This window comes from Acanthaster planci, linkage group LG04 (genome assembly GCF_054643075.1).
Source record: "Acanthaster planci isolate LZ-2023a linkage group LG04, COTS_SCS, whole genome shotgun sequence".
NCBI lineage: Eukaryota > Metazoa > Echinodermata > Asteroidea > Valvatida > Acanthasteridae > Acanthaster > Acanthaster planci.
The window spans coordinates 2,998,970-3,018,522 of record NC_141780.1 but is presented as its reverse complement, the minus strand read 5'-3'; the positions used below and the strand labels follow the sequence as shown (position 1 = coordinate 3,018,522).

Genomic DNA, 19,553 nt, shown 5'->3' with positions numbered 1-19,553 from the left:
TATCACTGTGAGTGTGAGGAGGGTTATGAGAACTACGTCTTCCCCCTCGGTTGTAGTCGGATTGATGTATGCAGGGGTCCCGACGCCCCCCAGTGCCCGCCCCACTCCGTCTGCACCATGACGGTCGAAGGCCATGTAAAATGCGCATGCCTGGAAGGGTTCCGTGGTGATGGTGAGGCTTGCTATGGTAGTATCATGCAGGTAGGAAAACATTGTCACAGCACTGGAGAAATCTGTCACTTTGTGTATGGGTTTTTTTACACAAATGAATGGACTGGCGATGACGCCGAGGTCAAATGGCTTTTTACATACCTCACTTTTGCCTCTGTCCTTGGCCCTATCTCGAGCTGAAAAATCGCTTACAAATGTTTACTGTGGAATGCAAATGACAATCCTTCAAACATTAGACAATAGAGTGTTTGTATACATTAGTGAATTCTCGTATACGTTAGAGAATGGACCTGTGTGGAGTTTGGAGGGGGGTCTTCCCTTGGAGACAAAATTTGGTAAAGTTGAAGTCAAGATTTAGGGAACACCCAAGGATGTTCAGAGAGGCCTTTTTAGCTGCTCAGCAAGAATCAAATTAGACCAAAAGCTTCGAGTAATCTTTGAGTATTGACAATAATTTAAGGCCAGTTCATACTTCAGGCGAATGCAAAAGCCAGGCAAATTTGACATCATGAAAACTTCGCAGCAAAACTTCGCTCGAGTTGAAATGTGTTCAACGTTGACAAATTTGCAATGCAAAGTATGAACTGACCTTAACACTGGTTGGACTAGCCTCCTCCAGTATTGGTGACGAGCCCATAGAGGTTGTTCACCTTGTTGGCCGTCAGTAACAGCACATATCTCAGTGTAAGGGAGGGGTCGGCTCGCAGCTAGTCTATGGTACTTGTACACATATCATCTCTATGGCATGAGAGTTCACCAGATGAATCATAATGAATGTACCTGTGAAACTCTCCTCCTGTGTTGTGGTCAAGCTCATCTGAAATTCTTTCAGACTTCCTTTCACAGAACTAGTCATAAGCAGCAGGGCGAAGAGTGACAAAGAAATGTTTTATTAGAGTAGCATATGACTTGGTAATATTAGACTGAACGACTTTGGATGGACTTGCTGGGATTTGTGATGGGCTCCAGTACGACACTGCCATCGTAATGGCTCGCGGTTATTTTTGTTCAAGCTAAAGCCGAATCTTCCCCCCTCCAAACAGGTGCTTCGTGATCTCAACAGTGACCCCACGGGGACTCTGCAAGGCTCGTTGACTACAGCAATCAACATGTTTGATCTAGCCATGGGTTATCTGCTGAGTGGCGAGGGGCTGTACACGGTCTTTGTTCCCACCGAGCAGGCCTTCCAGGAACTGGACTATGAAGTGAGCTCTGACAGATTTCAAACTTTTTTTTTTGGAGAATCCAGTAAATATTTGTTAATACACACATTCTCAGAACCATACTGAAATAACCAGAGAAGTGTTTTGGTGATAAATTGTGAATAGAACATTGAAGGATGTACTATAATTGTCCATAGTTGACTATGCTTGTACTTTGGATGAGTTTGGACCACTTGATACACAGCTTCTTGCTGGTGCCAGATTTTCAAAAGTGAACTTTTAAAAGCGTATGCTTAAGTTATTCTTACGTTTACTTAACTGTGTTAATTAATTGCCCAGTATGCCAGGTGCATTCTGTGCATTTAAAATGCTCCTGTTGTCCTGGGATAAAAATCACACTTGTGGGTAAAGGTCGCAGAGCTCAGATGCGTTGACCACAAGGCACAGGTTCAGTTTATAAACCCACTTTGCACCATCTTGAATTTAGTCAATGCCAGGTATTTCTGTTATGTCTTGCTCCATTCCAGCTCAATGACAGAGCTTTCCGAGATGTCGACTTTGGCCGCTACCTGATGAAGCTGCACACCATACCCAACCTCTTGGATGCGTACACGCTGAACTCGACGCAGCCCATTCACACCCTGGCTGGCATCCTGGCCGAAGTCGACCACAAAGACAGTGTATCTACCTACAAATATATAAAATACTCACCTTCCCCTTAAAATACTCACCTTCCCCTCAAAATACTCACCTTCTCCTCAAAATACTCACCTTCCCCTCAAAATACTCACCTTCCCCTCAAAATCCTCACCTTCCCCTCAAAATACTCACCTTCCCCTCAAAATACTCACCTTCCCCTCAAAATACTCACCTTCCCCTCAAAATACTCACCTTCCCCTCAAAATACTCACCTTCCCCTCAAAATACTCACCTTCCCCTCAAAATACTCACCTTCCCCTCAAAATACTCACCTTCCCCTCAAACACGAGTCCTACCAGTTTCAAGGTTGTTGTGGAGACTATCACTCGACCACACACGAGACCAGTGACAAAGGAATATGATGGTTGCAGTTCATTTGAATAGCTTGTGATTCGGATTCAATCTGGACATCTTGTGGTGGTCTTGTGAGGTGTTAGAGGGGTCCCAATTGCATAACTGAGTTTTGGAAGTTGCCGCTTTTGACAAAAAAGTCCTATTGCATAGTCCCGAGTTTTTTCCTTGTCCAACAAGCTTGAAATTCAGTGAGATATCAAAACTGGACCTCTGTTGAATCTTTTTGATGTGAGGGCAACTCACCTAACCCTCGTCAAAAAAGGAAAACAAAACATCAAAGCAAACAACAGCCATTGTAATTCAAAGCTCTTTAGAACTAACTACTCTTTGGAAAACGGCCATTTTTTAAAAATCTGTTCTTTCACAAAACGGCATTCATTTCAGCTTAACGTTTCACCTCAGTAAGTATTCTGTCAGTGTGATTTGAGAGCTTTTTTTCTTTTCATTCGGCAGAATTTTGACGCACTGAGGTACAGACTTTTTGGTAGTAATAATCGGGCAAGGCTTATCCACACAGACATCCCTGCAGCGAATGGAGTCATCCACATCATAGACAGGGTACTGTACGAGCCAGCCCCAGTAGAAGACAACCGAATGGTCAGTGACAGCTAAACAAACACAAATAATAACAAAAACAAATGCAAAATACGACCCAAAGTAAAATCCAGGCCAGATAATTTGTAACACCTGTTAATCTCCTACATCGTGCTGTTTTTAACAAGATTGAGGAGAGATTGAGGTACATCGTCCCTCCATTGAATTCTGTATTTCAAACCTTAATGCACTGTTCATGTGTTGGTTTGTGTAGGATTCAGTCACCTCTATTCTCGCCTCAAGAAGGAGGTTCAGCCAGCTGTATTCACTTCTGAGGGTGAGCTGAATTCAGGTTTTTTTTTTAATGGGGCAATGAAATTGACAAAATAACGGGGCTTTTGAGTAGAACATCTGTGAAATTTGTTATGTCTCAACTACACCCTTGTCCCCATTGCAGTGTAGACGGGCCCAACTATAGTTTAGACAGATTCTATAGTGCGGGCCTAACAATCTCACTCAGGCTGCATTCACAATCGGGCAAATTTCAAATTAGCTGGTACAGATAAGTTGTGCTAACTGTAGCCAAATATAAAAAAAATCATGCTGACTTTAAGCATGTTTCATGGCCTCGATGCACAAGCAGACATGGAGGTTTTAGCACTTCTGAGCAGAGCCTGTTCCTCAGCTAACCTCTGTGCTAAGCAAAACTGAGTGGAGGGCCGGTCTCCAGCTGCACACTTTTCATAGCAATCTGATTGGTAACCTGTTTTTTTCTGCTAAGCAGTATACTTTTGGAGCTTAGCCAATTTTTGTGCTCATTGACTTTGTGGCGTGGGTGCCAAGTGTTTGGTCTCTATTTCTGGCAGTTGGGACTTCTGTGCTTACTCCTTAGTCGAATGAGACAAGGCTTCCTTCAGCACTGTAAACAGCAAAACGAAATAGTCCCACATCGGCATGAACAGGTTCAAGAACACAGTTTACCACTCCTATGTTTGCTTTTTAACATAGTGCTTCCCCCCCCTTGTTTGATTTCACTCGTCACCGACATCAAGTCGTAAGTGCATCTGCATGTCCTACCACTTATTTCACTGCCTTTTTGACAGTCACAAACTTGACCCTACTTCTGCCCCTCCTTTTTTCAGAGCGTTGGCATCAGCACTGTCATCCCTCCAGGCGAACCCGTTACAATTTTTGCTCCAGCGAACAAGGCTTTCAACCAGCTGCCCGATGGCGCGCTGACTCGACTCACGTCCCCAGGAGTAGGTCCTCAGTCCATTGAAGTGTTCAGTTGAGAGCTCACAAGCTAATTGCAAGTCACCCAATCGCAAGACAACTGTCAGGCTGCCAAACCAAACTGTAACAAAGGGCGTTCCTTTGTTTTCGTTCAGTCCCAGTTACTCATGACCAGACTAGAGTGTTGTTTTCATTTGATCGTCTTGTAGTTTGACTTGCTGTGGACTCAATGCACATCTCTGCCTCAGTCTTAGTTTTAAGCATCTGCCAAATATCTGCCTTTGGAGATATTTTAGTGTAGTTTCTGTGTTAAGCCCCATCAGCACACGAACTTTCTGAAAAGAAATGGGAAACCTTCAAAATTGTGAAAATCTTTGCAGCTGTAACCTTAGCCCTGTCATGGCCTGACGCTTCCCACTACTTCAGGAGACTTCGTAAGACATAGAAGAAAAAAAGAATGCACAGCCTTACCACTATCGCTTCACGAAACTCAAGTATTTGCCTGTGGTTTCAGCAAGATTGAAGAAGGGTTCTGGCATTATATCCTTGAGTCCAAGCATTGTGCCATCTTGTGGCAAAGTTTTCATGAGTATTAACAGAAATAACAGATGCAAAGTGTCATGCATGAAGTGGTTTCTGTAAGTGTTCTGACGCAAGTAGTTGTCAAAGTTGCTCTTGCTGCTTGTCAACTCACTTGTTCTCAATTTTTCTTGTTTATCTTGGCCAGGGAATACCTAATTTGCGGGCGTTGCTTCGGAATCACGTTGTTCGGGGTGCAATGGCAAGTAGCCAGTTTCAGCGTCTGTGCCTTTGTAACTTATAAAGCCACACATTACCTCGTGGCCAGTGAAGGATGCAGCTTTGGTGATAACAATCAGCGCATTTTGATATCTTTTACTGGATTACCGTGGCAAGCTTGGTGGTCAAGTGGCGCAACGTCTGCACTTGTAGGCTGGAGGTTTGGATTTAAGTCTCCCCCGAGTATGCCTGTGAATTTTGTTTTCACAAGCCTCAAACAACATTAAAACACATGGTGTTTTATAAGTAGTTATGACGGTGAAAGGCAAAACACGCTATGAAATGTATTTTTTGTAATAACAGGGGTCAGATGAACTCTGGGCACTATGCCAGTAGAGGCTTTCTCATAAAGTCTTTCTCATGTCTGGAGCTTAAATTAAAAAGTGCCTTGTAGACAAAAATGATAACTATTTTCTTTATATGTATGATATTTCTCATCATAGCATGTTGAAAAATTGTTTCATACTGCTGATATTTTAACCAAAACCTATTATCCGCCTTCCAATGCACAGCTTCTCATGCAGGATCTGATTACAACAGGAGGGGTGACGTCTTTGCATGGGGCAACAACTTACTTTTTCATTCATCGCAATGTGAGTACAGAGGACCTTAAACACAACAAAGAAAGGGACAAGTTTTTTCTTTACTTCATCTGCAAGTCCAAACTTGAGTACGGAGAGGTAACTTAGTAATTTTGGTTAGTAATTTTGACTTGAGTAGGATTCTAACAACGGATACTACTGCAAGTCTGTTTCTTGAACGAATAAATGTACTGAATTTTTACATGTGTAGGGTTGTTTGGTTAAACATTTCACTGACAATGTGAAGGTTATTGTTAAAATGTTCGTAAATAACTATAAGATGACATGTGTCTTGTATCCTGCTTTTCCAGGGCTTAATTAGCGTGGATAGGGGTACAAATGTGACATTTTCTGACATCGGTGCCAGCGACGGCTATATTCACAGCATGGACGGGCTGATTGTTCCCTCAGACATTGATCTGCTGATGTCTCATCGATGTGATAATCAGAACCAATCCACGGAACGGGTACAGTGTAAAGTGCAAAAGTACCTTTTCTTGTAATTAAAAGTTGTCACTATTTGCATTCCCCCCCCCGACAGCACAATTTTCGAGGTAGGAGAATGCTAACATTCGTGTTCGTCCCCCATAAAAGTGGGGGAATGGTAATTTATTAACTGCGGAACACACCACACTCGGGAAGTTGAAAGCAGGGCCGAAAGTGCTCTGATCATTGCAAACACGTGATCGCATGTTGTACGGTGAAAATTTCACAAGGGCCCTTCAGGTAAAAACTAGTGATTGTCATTTGAATATTTTTTCCCCCAGTCACTGGTTTGCCTTCTTGTCTGTTTCAGGGGCCCTGCACCCAATGTAATGAAACAATGGTGAGCGCTTCTTGCCCTGTTGGAAGCGTGCCGGTAGGTTGTGCATCTGTTTGTTGGTTACTGTCTCTCGTGAACCACTGTTTGCCAAACAACACACACGTACTACATGTCTCAATTCACTGGCACCAGCAAGGATTCTAGACGTGTTTCTTCTCTGTTCTAAAGACATTTGGGTGACAAGTTAAGAACTCACATCAAACAGTTGCAACCTGCCCATTTATGTTCGGACCACCCAAACACGGCCTCTGACATAGTACAGTCATTTGCAAAAGGTTAAGACCACCTTGAAATCAATTGGTATTTCTCTCACTGGGTCTGCCTTACATTGTCCCATTGAATGATTATTCAACATGTTTTTACAGTGGTACATAACATCAGTTAGTGCTATATTGCTCTGTATGCATGTGAATGACATTTGTTGCAAAGGCAGGTCTTGTATGACATTTTGTCTGTAAGGCAGCATGGGTTAAAAAAACGCCAGTCTAAGTAATCAGAAATAAAGCAGGGCTTACTAGATATTGGACTGTTAACATTTCAAATCATGGAAATAGTTGTTTAACCAAGATACTTAAAGGTCACACGTTGAAACTACACAAGTTGCCTTGATTGATTGGTTTAAGTTTGGTTTTCTTCAGGTTAATGCATTTTGTATGGGTGGTCCTAAACTTTTGCAAATGACTGTATGTTGCCATAGTCCGCAGAAGGTTTAATTTGAAAATGTTGCATCCCCCGTCATCCACATGTACGTACCTTCCCAACCTGCTCACCCCTCTCCCACCCAGGTCTACTTCTGAAATCCATCCTGAAGGTAACGATGGGTGCATCGGTACCTGGAATGACAGTGTGTGCAAATGGTGTGATAAGGTTTCCTTTTATAGCTCACATTCCTAAAACGTACTGTTATTAAAAAATAATTGGACTTTTGAAATAATGTGCCAGAAGATCTCCAGTGTATTTGCACTGCTGTCTTTTATGTTCTAGGTCAGTGATACCCTGACACAGATGTGCCTGCTGGAGAGGCAATGGGAAGGGGGAACTATGGTCACCTTGGGATGCCAGATAAGCTGCTTGTGGCCGACGTTGGTAAGTCATGTGTTGGCAGGCTGGGTTGGGTCAGGTCAGGTCATTAGAGAACGGTGTCAAGGTCAGGAGGGGGTGTAGAATCGAAGCCAATGTGGAGTAAGACAGTGCCACAACAAAAAGCTGTGGCGTGTCAGGTTGGATCAGGTCAGGTTAGGTCAGGTCAGCTCAGGTCAGGTTGGATCAGGTCAGGTTGGATCAGGTCAGGTTAGGTCAGGTCAGGTCAGGTCAGTATTAAAGGTCAGACTGGGCCGAAATCATGCATGGTTTATGGTTGAGTGATGACAACTGTACTTTGTGCACGAATTCCCTTTGCCATTCTGACTGTTGTGCACCTGACCGGTCATGTCCAAACCTTATTTGCTTGTTCCAGGTTGCATTTTTTGCTGTTTTTGCCCGACAGGTGCCAGAGTGTTGTGATGGATTTTATGGGGAGCATTGCCAACAGTGCCCTGGTGGGTTTGCTGTTCCTTGTAGTGGGCACGGCCAGGTGAGTTTTTCCATCTTGTCAGACATCTTGAATTACTTGGTAGGAAAAGATTTGAAAGTGTAGTAGAAAGAATAGAGTTTTATTGGCCGCTCAATGTATTTTCACATAGGTTTCAGTGCATGTGCGTAATGCCATCATGAATTTGAAAACAGCCCGGCTTTTCCAACCACCATCAAACATTTGAAATTACCTAACAGGTGAACCAATCCCTGTCATCTCATTGGTAGGTTGTTGATTGTGTGCAGTTTACTTATTTGGTACATTCAACCGTGCGACTGTTAAAATTAACCCGTTGAATATTCCGTTGGACTACACGCACACATTGCACACAGCCGCGGCACTTCACCCAGGCCTAGACTGTTGTGTTAATACACACATGCTTCAGAGAGGAGCAGTTGTGGCTCGTTACATAAACGGACAAAATTTCAGTCGTGGCTCAGAACATAGAAATGTCATGTTTTGCCTCTACACCAAGCTGAGAAAAGGGAAAAGTGACTCGTGCACGAGGAGGATTTATTTAGGCATTGCATAAAGGCTGGTTTGTACTTCGTGCGAAAGCGAAGACAAGTGTGACTTTGTGACGTCAGATCAAATGTTTGTGTTCGCCTCGCTTTCGTATTCGGCTGAAGCATGAACCGGCCTTTAAACAGAAGAGGAATGTTATCATTCGGTCATACATTGAAAGTTCCATTCCAGTTGGCTCCACCTTCTGGAATGAAACACGACATTTGTCACTGCACCCCTAAACATTCACTATATTGTACTGTTTATTACCCATTGAGTTTGTGAATATTCTTACTTCACTTTGTTGTCTATATGGTAGTGTGATGACTTAATACAAGGAACTGGCCTTTGCACCTGCGATGAAAACTTCACTGGTACCGCCTGTGAGCTCTGCAGGCCAAACATGTTCGGCGCCAGCTGTAATCAATGTGAGTCGGTCTTTACCTCCCAATTTGGCCTCTGCACTCCAGCGGGCCACTTACTTGCACGCAAGTAATGAAATCGCTTGAACAAGTTCACTCCAAAGGGTGTCATAGCAGACATCACTCAGTGACCTTGTCTACTAAAAAATACTTTGTAACCCGAAAGTGGCTGTTTGATCGAAGTGTAAGTCACCTCCTCGTTATGCAGTCAGCACAGTAAGTTCTTAAATTGCTCAATCTCCAGCCTGTACGTGCGTCCATGGCATGTGCGACGGTGGGCCCCAGGGTACAGGCCACTGCAAGGGAGGCTGTGACCTGGGTTTCATCGGAACGGATTGCAACGTTCCCGCTGAAGGCTGCGGTCCCGAGGATCACATCTGCCACAAGAATGCCACCTGCGATACCTCAGGCTCTCAGATCAGGTAGCTCTCTCAGAGAGGCAGGTCTAAGTCTTGTTTGACGCTTTGCATTGTGGGTTGGTGTATGTAGACATATTGTTGGCAGGAACAATATGAGAGCAATCTCTTTTTTGAGAAAAAATGTTGGCTTTGAGAAGAGCCGGCCACAAGGGAGGCCTGGACATTTCAAACAATGTGTTCTGTTCGTCTTCAGGAAACCTTCATGATTTTTACTTCGCAAAGAATGACTTTTCTCTTCCATTCTGATATCTTGGAGGAGCTTGATTATTGGTGAAGGAAAGACCTTATAATAATGGTCAGGACAGACCTCGTGTTGCAGCCTGAGTTTATTAGCTTCAACGGTTTCCGTGCTTTGAATGAGAGAGGGGGGTACTTCCCAGAAATGTGTCGGTGCTGATGCTCGGTATGTAAGCGCCTGTGCCAGACACTAATTAACGCATGCTTATTTGTTAATGCATGTCTGCAGCAACCTGTCACTTCAGTCTATCTTTTTTTTTGTCGATATTGATGCTGATCAGATTTACCTTCAGACATAGCATTTTCTTGACAAATTTGGATTTGATGTGTTCCTACCCATGAAGGTGTATTTGCCAGGCAGGCTATACTGGATCCGGCCTGCACTGTGAGCCTCTTAACCCATGCCGGTTGGCCGAACGTGGAAGCTGTCATCGCCAGGTAAGCAAGAAAAAAAGCTGTTTTGAATTTTTGTTGACATGGCTGTGTCGAAAATATTCAGGTATGGTTTTTGTTAGCATGCTCATCTGTTGGATGTGGATTTGGCTGCTTCTACAGTCACATGTAGTATTTCTAGCCGTAGCCAAGTAGGGTGGACGCGGCTTACCAATGGCCAGTGTTGGTTTCATTTTCCTATACCCCTGTTGCACCTGCAGGCCATCTGCACCTACACAGGCCCGGGCACGAGCACCTGCACCTGCAATGACGGCTGGGCCGGTGACGGCTTTGAGTGCGATGCAATTGATCCCTGCCAGGCTCCTGATCACGGAGGTTGTGGGGAGGGAGCCATCTGTGCCTACATCAGTCCCGGAGTGGTAGGATGATTTTGATCCTTGGTAGCAAACTCAAACTAGAGGTGCGGCTTCCACACTGAAAAAACCTGGAAATGCCTGGGCTTTCAGGCCTGTAATTTTCCTCTCCCCCTCCATGAACTATGTTGCAGTTGAGGTGTTACCCTACCCAGAAGTTTGGCCCTTAGATGGCCTGGCCAGATTGAGTCCTGCTCACCTCAGATGCACCTGTGGCTATTGTTCAGTTCGGTTCCCTGCTTGCAACTTGATGCGTCCGTCGTAAATATAAGATAACACTGAGTCTGACTGTCAGGAAGAACCACTCAGATTGATCCATTACAGATTTATAATTTTTTTATCTTCAACTTAGAATCAGTGCTATTGTAACCTTGGTTACTATGGCAATGGCACAGTCTGCGAGCCAATCAACCCTTGCCTTCTGATGACCAACGGGGGTTGCCATGAGCAGGTAATGTCCTTCTAAACAGTACCAGTGATTTTTTGAGCTTCTTCCATCAATCAAAATGTATTGCAAGACTTCACGAATTGGAAGGGAGATGTTTTTATGAAAGTTGGAAAATTTTTTGAATGGTAGTAAAATATTTAAAAGGTAGAAGAAAAGGGAGAAGAAAAGGGGAAAAAACTGGGAAAATGATCCTTAAATATTGGCAAACTATTGGAAGCAGTCTTTGAGGAAACACTTTTAAAAGATGATTACAGTATTGTCATTCATATCAGTAATTATTCTTCCAATGCTTCTAAATCTTTCTGGTATTACTAGGCTGAGTGTGTACAAATGGGGCCAGGTACCAGTGATTGTCAGTGTAGAGATGGATATGGAGGGAACGGTTGGCTGTGTTACCAGAGCCTTCCACTGGTACGTGTGGTTCTCCTTTCACTATTCCATTTTTTAAAGAGCACAGAAGTGAGCCATCGTCTGCGCATACTCCATACTTCTGGTTCAAATGATGTCAGGCCTCCATACTTTATAGAGGTTCTGCGTGGCAGCCATGTTTCCGGTAACTGTTTTTGTCGCAGAGGGGTAGTACGAAAGGTGTTCTCAAGTGTATCCCTGTGGAACAAAAGCTCTTACCACAAAAATGGCTGCCATGCAGAACCTCTGCAGGTGTGCAAGGATTTCTTCTTTTTCATAACAATTTTTGGTTTTTTGATCACAATTTTTTTTCTGCTGTTTCCTTTCAGGAAATCGCTACAACTCCCAGCTTAAGAAGATTTTATGAGTTGATTCAGGTAAAGAACTGTGGATCACCGTGCCCTATCAAATGATTTGCCGACGAGTATTACCGTATTTTGTGTCACTGAGGAGGGTTGAGATATATTACATGTGACATTATAGAGCGTGAAAGCTACTTTTGCTGTGTTGTTTCAGTGAACATTTGGGGGGGCTCATGTTGAAAGTAACAATTTTGGAGAAAGTGTTCTTCAAATATTTTAAGACTTCAACTCTGTTTCATTTTCGGAACTTTGGATGATGTCTTGTGCACTCAAACATTTGGGAGATCAAGGCTTCTCTCAGAAATGACCATTGTTCTCGTTCATAGTTATGACAAGTCACATGACTGTGTAGCTGTGATAGCCTTGGAAGTGTCCTTAGAATGGTAATTGGAAGGTCACGTAGAAACAGTAGTACTTTTCAAAACTTTGCTCAAGTGAGAAATGCACTTTGTACTTTGTTTCAATTGTCACTGACATGCAGCAGTGATATAAGGGATTTCCCTGGCATTTTGTCAGTTGGCAGAAATGGAGGAGTTCCTGGCCACTGCTCCTGGTCTCACCGTCTTCCCTCCGACCAACGAGGCATTCCAGCTCTTCGAGCAGGCCCACGGCGCAGTGTCCCAGCTCAATGCAGCATCAGTCGTCAAGTAAGCACTGTAATTGCTTGAGCACTTTCCATCTCCCTCTCCAGTGTGCACGAGTTAGTTTCTGCATTCAATTGGGGACCCTGAACAATAGAGGACAATAAGGTCCCCGATTGACAGAGGGTCCACGATTGACAACTGTGTACATAACATATGGGTGGTCGTCTCAAAAAGTTAAAAGTACAAACAAAAGAGGAACATTAGGGGGTCCCCAGTTGCACGCAAATACACACTTGCGTGTGTGTGTGAAACAGTTCCACTAGGCTACATTGTAGCTCGCCTAGTCGTTAGCTTCCATATCTCACCGCTGTTTGTGGTCACCACTTCCATGGTCGTGGTTCCCTCTACAGTCAGCCACAGTTACGCAGCACGGTCTTATGGTCTGGATCCAAAGAATCCACTACGCCAGTCCAGAAAGGAAAGATTTGACAAGTGCTTTTAAAATTGACAGATTACACGCATTCTCCAAATTAGAACGAGCCACAATCCGATTCTTTTCTCTCTAAAATTCTTTGGCCGCTGTTTCAGAATGCACATTGTGAACGGCACTTTCAGTGAGCGTGATCTGTACCGCCTGGCCTTCGACGATGACCAGTTTATGCCCTCCCTCCTCCCGTTCTATCGCATCCAGATCCACGACTGCGATCACGTGAGTAGACAGGGGTGCACTTTTCCTATTCTCAAATTGTTTCTACGAGGTCGTTTTCGAATTCTATGTTTTTTCAACAAAAAAATTGTCAAATTGTTTCTACGAGGTTGTTTTCGAATTCTATGTTTTTTCAACGAAAAAATTGTCTCTGTAATTTTTAGCAATGCATTCACTGTGGGGCATTGAAAATTTAACCCTTGCCAACGTTTGAGCCAGCGAGTATACCAGATAGCATTCAACTTGAACTTCCAACGTACAGAGTGACGTAAGGTGACGTAAAATGACGGGCAAAGGCATTTCAGGAAGCGTCCCACGTCTGTGGAGGCACTTGCATTTTCAAATCTGTGTGTTTGCATTGGAGATTTCATGTACCCCAGAATGTTGAGAGATTGCCGAAATATGCATTTCCGTGCACATCTTTGTAAATTGAACACTGACCGTCAAAAAGCCTGTAATTGAAGAATCTCTATATTGATCGAACACATCTATGGTTCTGTTTGATTTATTTATTTTATTTGGTTCTTATATTCCTTCAGCAGCTGTGTGTGAATGATATACCAGTACAGTTGTCGGACATCCCTGCCACAAATGGACTTATCCACATCCTCGGAGAGGTACGTTCCGCTGATAGGAAAGTTTCTTAATGCCGTAAAGAGGCACGGGCATGGAATGGATAAATCATTTTGCATTATTTTTGGATGGCTTTGAGGGAAAAAACATCGTGAAGAAGGAGATATTTTGGAATTGCAAATGGCATATAAAGCAATGATCATATTGACTGGTTGTGCAGGCAGCAGTAATCAACTATTGCCCGGAGGACTCCAGGGGGATAGTCGGTTGACCGTGAATGACAAGTGTGCCACTTGCAGACACTTGTTACTGTCATGAAGGGAGGGCACCAGCCCTATCACTTTGTCCATTTATGAGAGTCCAGTGTTGTTTGTGTGACCTGCAGCTGAAGCTGGATAAATGGTCACCACAAGGGGGCCTACAATTTGTAGATTCTCAGTTTGAGTGCGGTATCATAACAGTGCAAGTTTGTGTTAGTGGTGTAATTTTTTTTTTCCAGTCATGAAAGCTCAGAATTTGACAAACGGTTATGATACCTTTGTGTGGAAAGGAATGGTTTGTATGGATTAAAAAAGTAGGGCAGTTGTTGCAGAAAAGTACCCATCTCACCCTCTGCCTTCAGAGACAAAATCTGGACATGTCTGTGGTTGTGTCATGATACGGCTTCATTGTTAACCCAACCCCATCCTGTTCCAGCCCTTTGCAGAGTTCCACCCCTCTGAGGGCACTCTCTGTTTAAGTGCTCACATTGCTATGCTTGTCATGTTCCATCAATGGCAGGTCTTGTGGCTGCAAGACGGCCCTGATCAGGATCACTTTTCACCCTCTGGGGCCTTCAGTCCTTCCGCCACGCTCTCCTTTACTCAGCTGATCGACCAGAATGAGGCCAACTCGACGTTCCTGGCTCTCCTGGAGGTGAGAGCCGTACACCCAATTTTTCCTTAGACATTTTCAACACCAGTGTTCAGACAGTGCACAAGTCTGAGACATTGTATGGAGGTGCTGGTTATTATCACCTGGTCATAGAGATTCCCAAACACATCTTGGCTCCCTAGGGAGTACGCAGCTTGATGCTGCCATGTTAGGCATAGCCAGCTCATCAAATGCAGCTACAGTCTCTGCCCTCACAGGTGTCCATTTATATACTTCTGGTTGGCGAGAGGCAAGTGACTGAGGAGTACCAACCAAACCCTATCGGCTAGGTTACCCCCCCCACACACACTCAACGTGATTCTGTCTTAATGGAGAAACGACAGCCCACGCAGTTTGCAAGAGAATTTCATTCGACTGAGAACCATAGTTTACTGTCCATAGTTAGACTGGTCTATGTGATTTTTCTGACCAGCCTGCAGGTGTTAGTTGCATTACTGGTTAGTAAAGCCTGCTCTCTTGTAACAAGGTTGCAGGGACCAGACTTTCAACTTTGTAAGAACCAGGACTTTGTCATAAAATGTGTGGCAAAACACAACAATTGAAGAAATTGGGATTCGCAGAATTCATCGTTAATAACCGTACTTGGTTAGACACTATTCATTTATATCAAGAGTTGACTGTTGTATGAAAAGATAGGGTCTTTCATATGTCCAGTAGGCTTCTTTTTAGCAACTCGGACAACACACCTTCCAATTTATCAAATGTTTAATTTCAAATTTCACTTGTCATTTTTCTCAATTTCTTGCTCCTTTCGCCAGCAATTTGGCTTAGTTGACGTTATCAACAATGCAGGGGCATACACTGTTTTCTTCCCCACGAACGAGGCGGTTGCTTCCTTCAATGCCTCCAGAATAGTGAGTCTGCATTGTCAGCTTTACTGCATCTTCGTTTCAGTGAATTTGACACAGAAATGACTTGAGTAAATGTAATGTAAAAGGTCTGTGTTCAGCTGGGTCACTGTTTTTCATTTGGAGGCTTTATGTATTAGAACAAAAATGGTTCGAAAAACTAGGTTTTCTGGTGTGTTTTATTATCTGGAGTTTTGATAGCCAAGTGGGATTTTTAGCATTTCGTGAATTATTCTTTTAAGGTCGTACTGACGACCTACTGTAGTTTGAGCAGCAACTTGTAGAAAAAAAACACGACTGTGACGTCAAAGAGTAGACCCTGTTGGTTTTCAAAAAAGCTTTCATTATATTTGCTATGGACGATGTTATTCTGAGAGTTTGATCAGTCCATGCATTTTATAAGCCTAGCATCTTAGTTTTCATGATTTTTTGTTTTACGTCCAGACTAGAGACATTCTGCAATACCACATAGTTCTCGGTCAGGCCTGGACTGTACCGGACATCTACGACGGGATGCACCTCGACAGCTCTCTGGGCCACAACTACCAACTGCGCCTCGGCAAGACCTCGGGAAACGTGAGCAGATTTGTTTTATAAGAGCATCTGAAGCTTTTAACTTGGCAGTTGACAGCGCGGATGTCCTTGACCGTTTTCTTGCTCTTTGGAGCTGGAGACACATGATCACATTTCTCTGACCTGCAAACAAATTGGCTCAGCCAATTTATGTGCTTAGTGATAATCAGATGGGAACCAGTCACAAGCAATGCTTATTACATGACGTTTGGGCTGGTAATTTGTATTTGCTAAGCTAATATTTTCCATGCTTAGCAAACACACTATTCATGGGGTGGCCACATTTAAAATGAAAGCGAGGTTAACCCTCACTTTTTGAAAGTTGAAAGTCGAATTGAAAGCAATAAAATGACACTCCACGACAAATTAGCAATTGTCTACTCTGATGAATAATTTCAACTTTGTGATTTAGCGCACCTTAGTGATTTGGAAATATACTGAAACTGAGGCTTGGAATGCACACAGTCATGAAATAGTCTGGTGCAAATCATAATCAGCAGTTCACAATTTATGAAACAGATTCAGAAAATCAGATTGTGAATGGCACACTTGAAAAATGTCTGTTCCTTGCAACAACTGCAGCAATTATTTTGACCATTCTCTTCATGTACTCACTTTGTTAAGTGTGCCTATCAATGGCACAGCAAGCGACAGTGTGTCAGCAGCAGCCGTCAAAATTAGATTTATTGCAGTTCAACTCCACATTCGCCTGTGGAAAAAAACACAGTAGTCTGCATCAGTTTATCATTGGTGGTTATTGTTTGTCAACAGCTGTCTGTCAACGGCGTCCCCGTGGCCGGTCCCACCTTGATTGCAGCCCAGGGGGCCGTTCACATCGTCCCCGGGGTCCTTTTTCCGCTGCCCAACAGATGCGATGTCAATTACACTTCATTAACACAGGTTACAAACAATCATTTATTGATTTTGTATTGAGCAGCAGGACGAAGCCGAATGAGTTATAAACTGTTCTTACTAGAGGTCCTGGGACAAGAGAAGACAATGAAGAAAGTTTCAATTTCAGAGGTGGGAGGAAGACCCCAGAGAAATATTCCAGGGAGACCTAGGGAAATAGGGTAGGGCCTGAGAAGCCAAACCACATGTCAGCCTGGATGGGAATCGAACCCGGGCCAAAGTGGTATAAGGCAATCATATTACGATCTGACTCCCCGAGAAAAAAAAACAAAAACACCTGAGTTCTCAATGCAGAATTATTTCATTTGGATCACAGATTTTATTAATAGTGGACAGTCTAACTGATTTGGATGAGTATTATTTCTAGACAAATTTAAAGATTTTATAGGTTTTTGAATTGCGGGTTTCCTGAAAAGATTTCATTCATCATCAAAGAGGCAAACTTTTCGCTGCTGAATGAAGTTTTGGGGATCATTGTAGGAAATTAAGAATGCCCTGCAGTATGAAAAGATAGGCCAGAATGGTTTTTTGTGAAACGGTGTGGCGTTAATGTTTGTCATTGCTCCTACCGTAGTCGTAGTCGGGTCCATCACAAAGCCCTTCAAGATCAATCACAAGTCATCCATTCTGGATCCAAGTCACAAGCTATTGAAAGGAATTCTGAGAGAAAACATTCCTATGTCATTATTCACCCAGTGAGATATGACCGGTCTTGTGACTAGACTTGTGAAAGGGCTTTTGATGAAAGTCGACTGCATCACCGACTCCAAGATACTGAAGGGATATCACCTTGAGAGATGACATTAAATCTTGAAGAGAGGCATAACATATTTTAATGATAAATTGATGCATTTTGCGTCTCAAGAAGTTTCCAGCTATTAAAGCTTATGCCCGTCTTTAACCTTAGTCTTTCCAGGTGCAGTGAGAGAACAAAATTTATTTGGAAAAGAAATTGAAACAAGGTGCAACTTGTCAAAAGTGGGGGAATTGTCAGATCAACTTTTGTGGTTTTTAAAACATTGTTCTTATGTTGATGTCTCCAGCCGACAAATTGGCAGGGTGCATCTTTGTGTCATGGACTGCTGCAATGTTCAGGCCAAAACGTGTCATCATATTTTTGTGCGTTTTCAAGGAACTTCATGTTGTTAATGCTAATCCCTTCAAAACTCGTTTCTTTTTTTTCCCCCCCACCAGACTGCTTGCGGTAGCTGCCTTTCCCTCCCACAGTGTCCACAGGGAGCAACACCATTGGTATGAAACTGGATTCACACTCGTGTGATTTTTACGATTCCTATCGTTTCATTCCAGTCTTTTTGTACAGCGCTAAGTCTCTTCTGTTCCTCTTTCAGCCAAATTTTGGGCAGATCCGTTGCCAGTACCAAAGAATGTTTCCAATCTTGGGCTTGGCAACATTCCCCGGTTGCAGAGTGCTGTGTCGCACGATCACATATGTAAGTCATTTCTGCTCATGTCTGTGATAGGCTTTTAGTGACTGTTCACATTTCGCAGTGCTTTCCGTAAGGGTCTTGTGAGTCAGAAGATGTAAGAAGATTGTGGATCAGGTTTTAGCCAAATCAAAAGCCTAACAGCTAGATTTATTGAAATAATGTTGCTTTTGGTGTATGTATTTTACATTTAAACAGGATTTAAGACGGAAAGGTTAAAGGTTTCATTTCTAGTTCAAGTATAATGTAAAATCTGCGTTTATTGTAGCCTAGTTTTTCCATGCACTGCCCATCTAATGTACCTCATGTGAAGGGTAACGCACGGCGAATTCTACTTGTACCAAGAACACAAAGCTTTCATGAAAGAGGCTGAAATTGGCGTGACTAATCCGGTTGTTCTAATCTGTTCAGGTCTCAGAATGTTGCAGTGGGTTCTATGGAAGCGAATGCGCAGGTAAGGAGGATGAAATTTATTTGTTGGAAACAAAATTTGAAGCAGAGTACAACTTGTGAAAACTGTCAGATCAACTTTTACAGATTTAAAAAAAAACACACTTGAACCTGAACCACTTTTTTTCCCCCAGAATGCCCTGGTGGGTGGTCGTCCCCTTGCAGCAACCACGGTACCTGCAGCAACGGTACCACGGGGACTGGTGCCTGCACCTGCTTCCCCAATTACACTGGTACAGCCTGCGAGCTGTGTGAGCCAGGGAAGTACGGACCGCTCTGTGATCAAGGTAACCGACCAAACCATCCAAAGTCTTGGGTTTATGGACTGATCTGGCATCCCGGATTAGAGGTTATGGCATTTCTTCAATCAACAAAGCTCAACGTGTAATGCATTGTTGATTAATTAAAGATGCTCAGTGGATTTCATTTGAGGCTGTGCTACCACAAACAACTTACACAGATATCGGTGCCGGGTAAAAAATAGGAATGGATCGTCAGGTTTACTGATGTGATTAGAAATACAATTAAATCTCCAATTCTGATCACATATTTTTGCTTGCAATTTCAGTTTGTGATTGTGTGAATGGTCATTGCCGGGAGGGTATCCGTGGCGACGGGAGATGCATCTGTAACAGTGGCTTCAGTGGTCCAAGGTGTGATTTATGTAAGTCATTTTACTTCCATCAAATGTGTTCATGTATGAGGGTTACGGTTTGCAATTTGATTTTTTTTTTAAGAACGAGGAATATATAAATATGTAATTTTTATTTTGCTCAGTTGCTGAGTCGTCTCCTGGTTGTTTGGCGGAATGTGATCCTAATGCCTAGTAAGTAATAGTGCTTCACTCTTTGCACTTGATCTTGCAGAAGTTTTTTAATATCTTACAAAAGATTGTTATACATTTGTGGAGTTGCTGCAAATCTCGTTTGTAATGGAAAACAGTTTAGTCTTGAGCACACAAAGGTGGACAGAACGGTCTCAGAACTTGCACGGT

At 43.2% G+C, this 19,553-nt stretch overlaps 1 protein-coding gene across 4 annotated transcripts in view; it reads left to right on the top strand.

Annotated features, from left to right (window-relative positions):
• Window positions 1-19,553, top strand: part of LOC110983673 (stabilin-2-like) — a 51,079-nt gene that overhangs the window by 9,615 nt on the left and 21,911 nt on the right. For 3 of the 4 annotated variants that reach the window (XM_022243111.2, XM_022243108.2, XM_022243110.2), the window contains exons 6-37: window positions 1-201; window positions 1,215-1,376; window positions 1,862-2,014; window positions 2,841-2,984; window positions 3,196-3,258; window positions 4,064-4,180; window positions 4,882-4,935; window positions 5,465-5,545; window positions 5,845-6,000; window positions 6,330-6,392; window positions 7,341-7,442; window positions 7,843-7,929; window positions 8,753-8,861; window positions 9,100-9,277; window positions 9,856-9,949; window positions 10,165-10,323; window positions 10,670-10,768; window positions 11,081-11,176; window positions 11,503-11,550; window positions 12,052-12,182; window positions 12,708-12,828; window positions 13,365-13,442; window positions 14,179-14,313; window positions 15,090-15,185; window positions 15,624-15,755; window positions 16,524-16,652; window positions 17,859-17,915; window positions 18,014-18,115; window positions 18,521-18,563; window positions 18,694-18,846; window positions 19,128-19,223; window positions 19,337-19,385. In XM_022243111.2, coding sequence (XP_022098803.2) covers window positions 1-201; window positions 1,215-1,376; window positions 1,862-2,014; window positions 2,841-2,984; window positions 3,196-3,258; window positions 4,064-4,180; window positions 4,882-4,935; window positions 5,465-5,545; window positions 5,845-6,000; window positions 6,330-6,392; window positions 7,341-7,442; window positions 7,843-7,929; window positions 8,753-8,861; window positions 9,100-9,277; window positions 9,856-9,949; window positions 10,165-10,323; window positions 10,670-10,768; window positions 11,081-11,176; window positions 11,503-11,550; window positions 12,052-12,182; window positions 12,708-12,828; window positions 13,365-13,442; window positions 14,179-14,313; window positions 15,090-15,185; window positions 15,624-15,755; window positions 16,524-16,652; window positions 17,859-17,915; window positions 18,014-18,115; window positions 18,521-18,563; window positions 18,694-18,846; window positions 19,128-19,223; window positions 19,337-19,385 — 3,488 coding nt within the window. The remainder of the gene's footprint in view (window positions 202-1,214; window positions 1,377-1,861; window positions 2,015-2,840; window positions 2,985-3,195; window positions 3,259-4,063; window positions 4,181-4,881; window positions 4,936-5,464; window positions 5,546-5,844; window positions 6,001-6,329; window positions 6,393-7,340; window positions 7,443-7,842; window positions 7,930-8,752; window positions 8,862-9,099; window positions 9,278-9,855; window positions 9,950-10,164; window positions 10,324-10,669; window positions 10,769-11,080; window positions 11,177-11,502; window positions 11,551-12,051; window positions 12,183-12,707; window positions 12,829-13,364; window positions 13,443-14,178; window positions 14,314-15,089; window positions 15,186-15,623; window positions 15,756-16,523; window positions 16,653-17,858; window positions 17,916-18,013; window positions 18,116-18,520; window positions 18,564-18,693; window positions 18,847-19,127; window positions 19,224-19,336; window positions 19,386-19,553) is intronic. The other variant, XM_022243109.2, reaches the window with a different exon arrangement.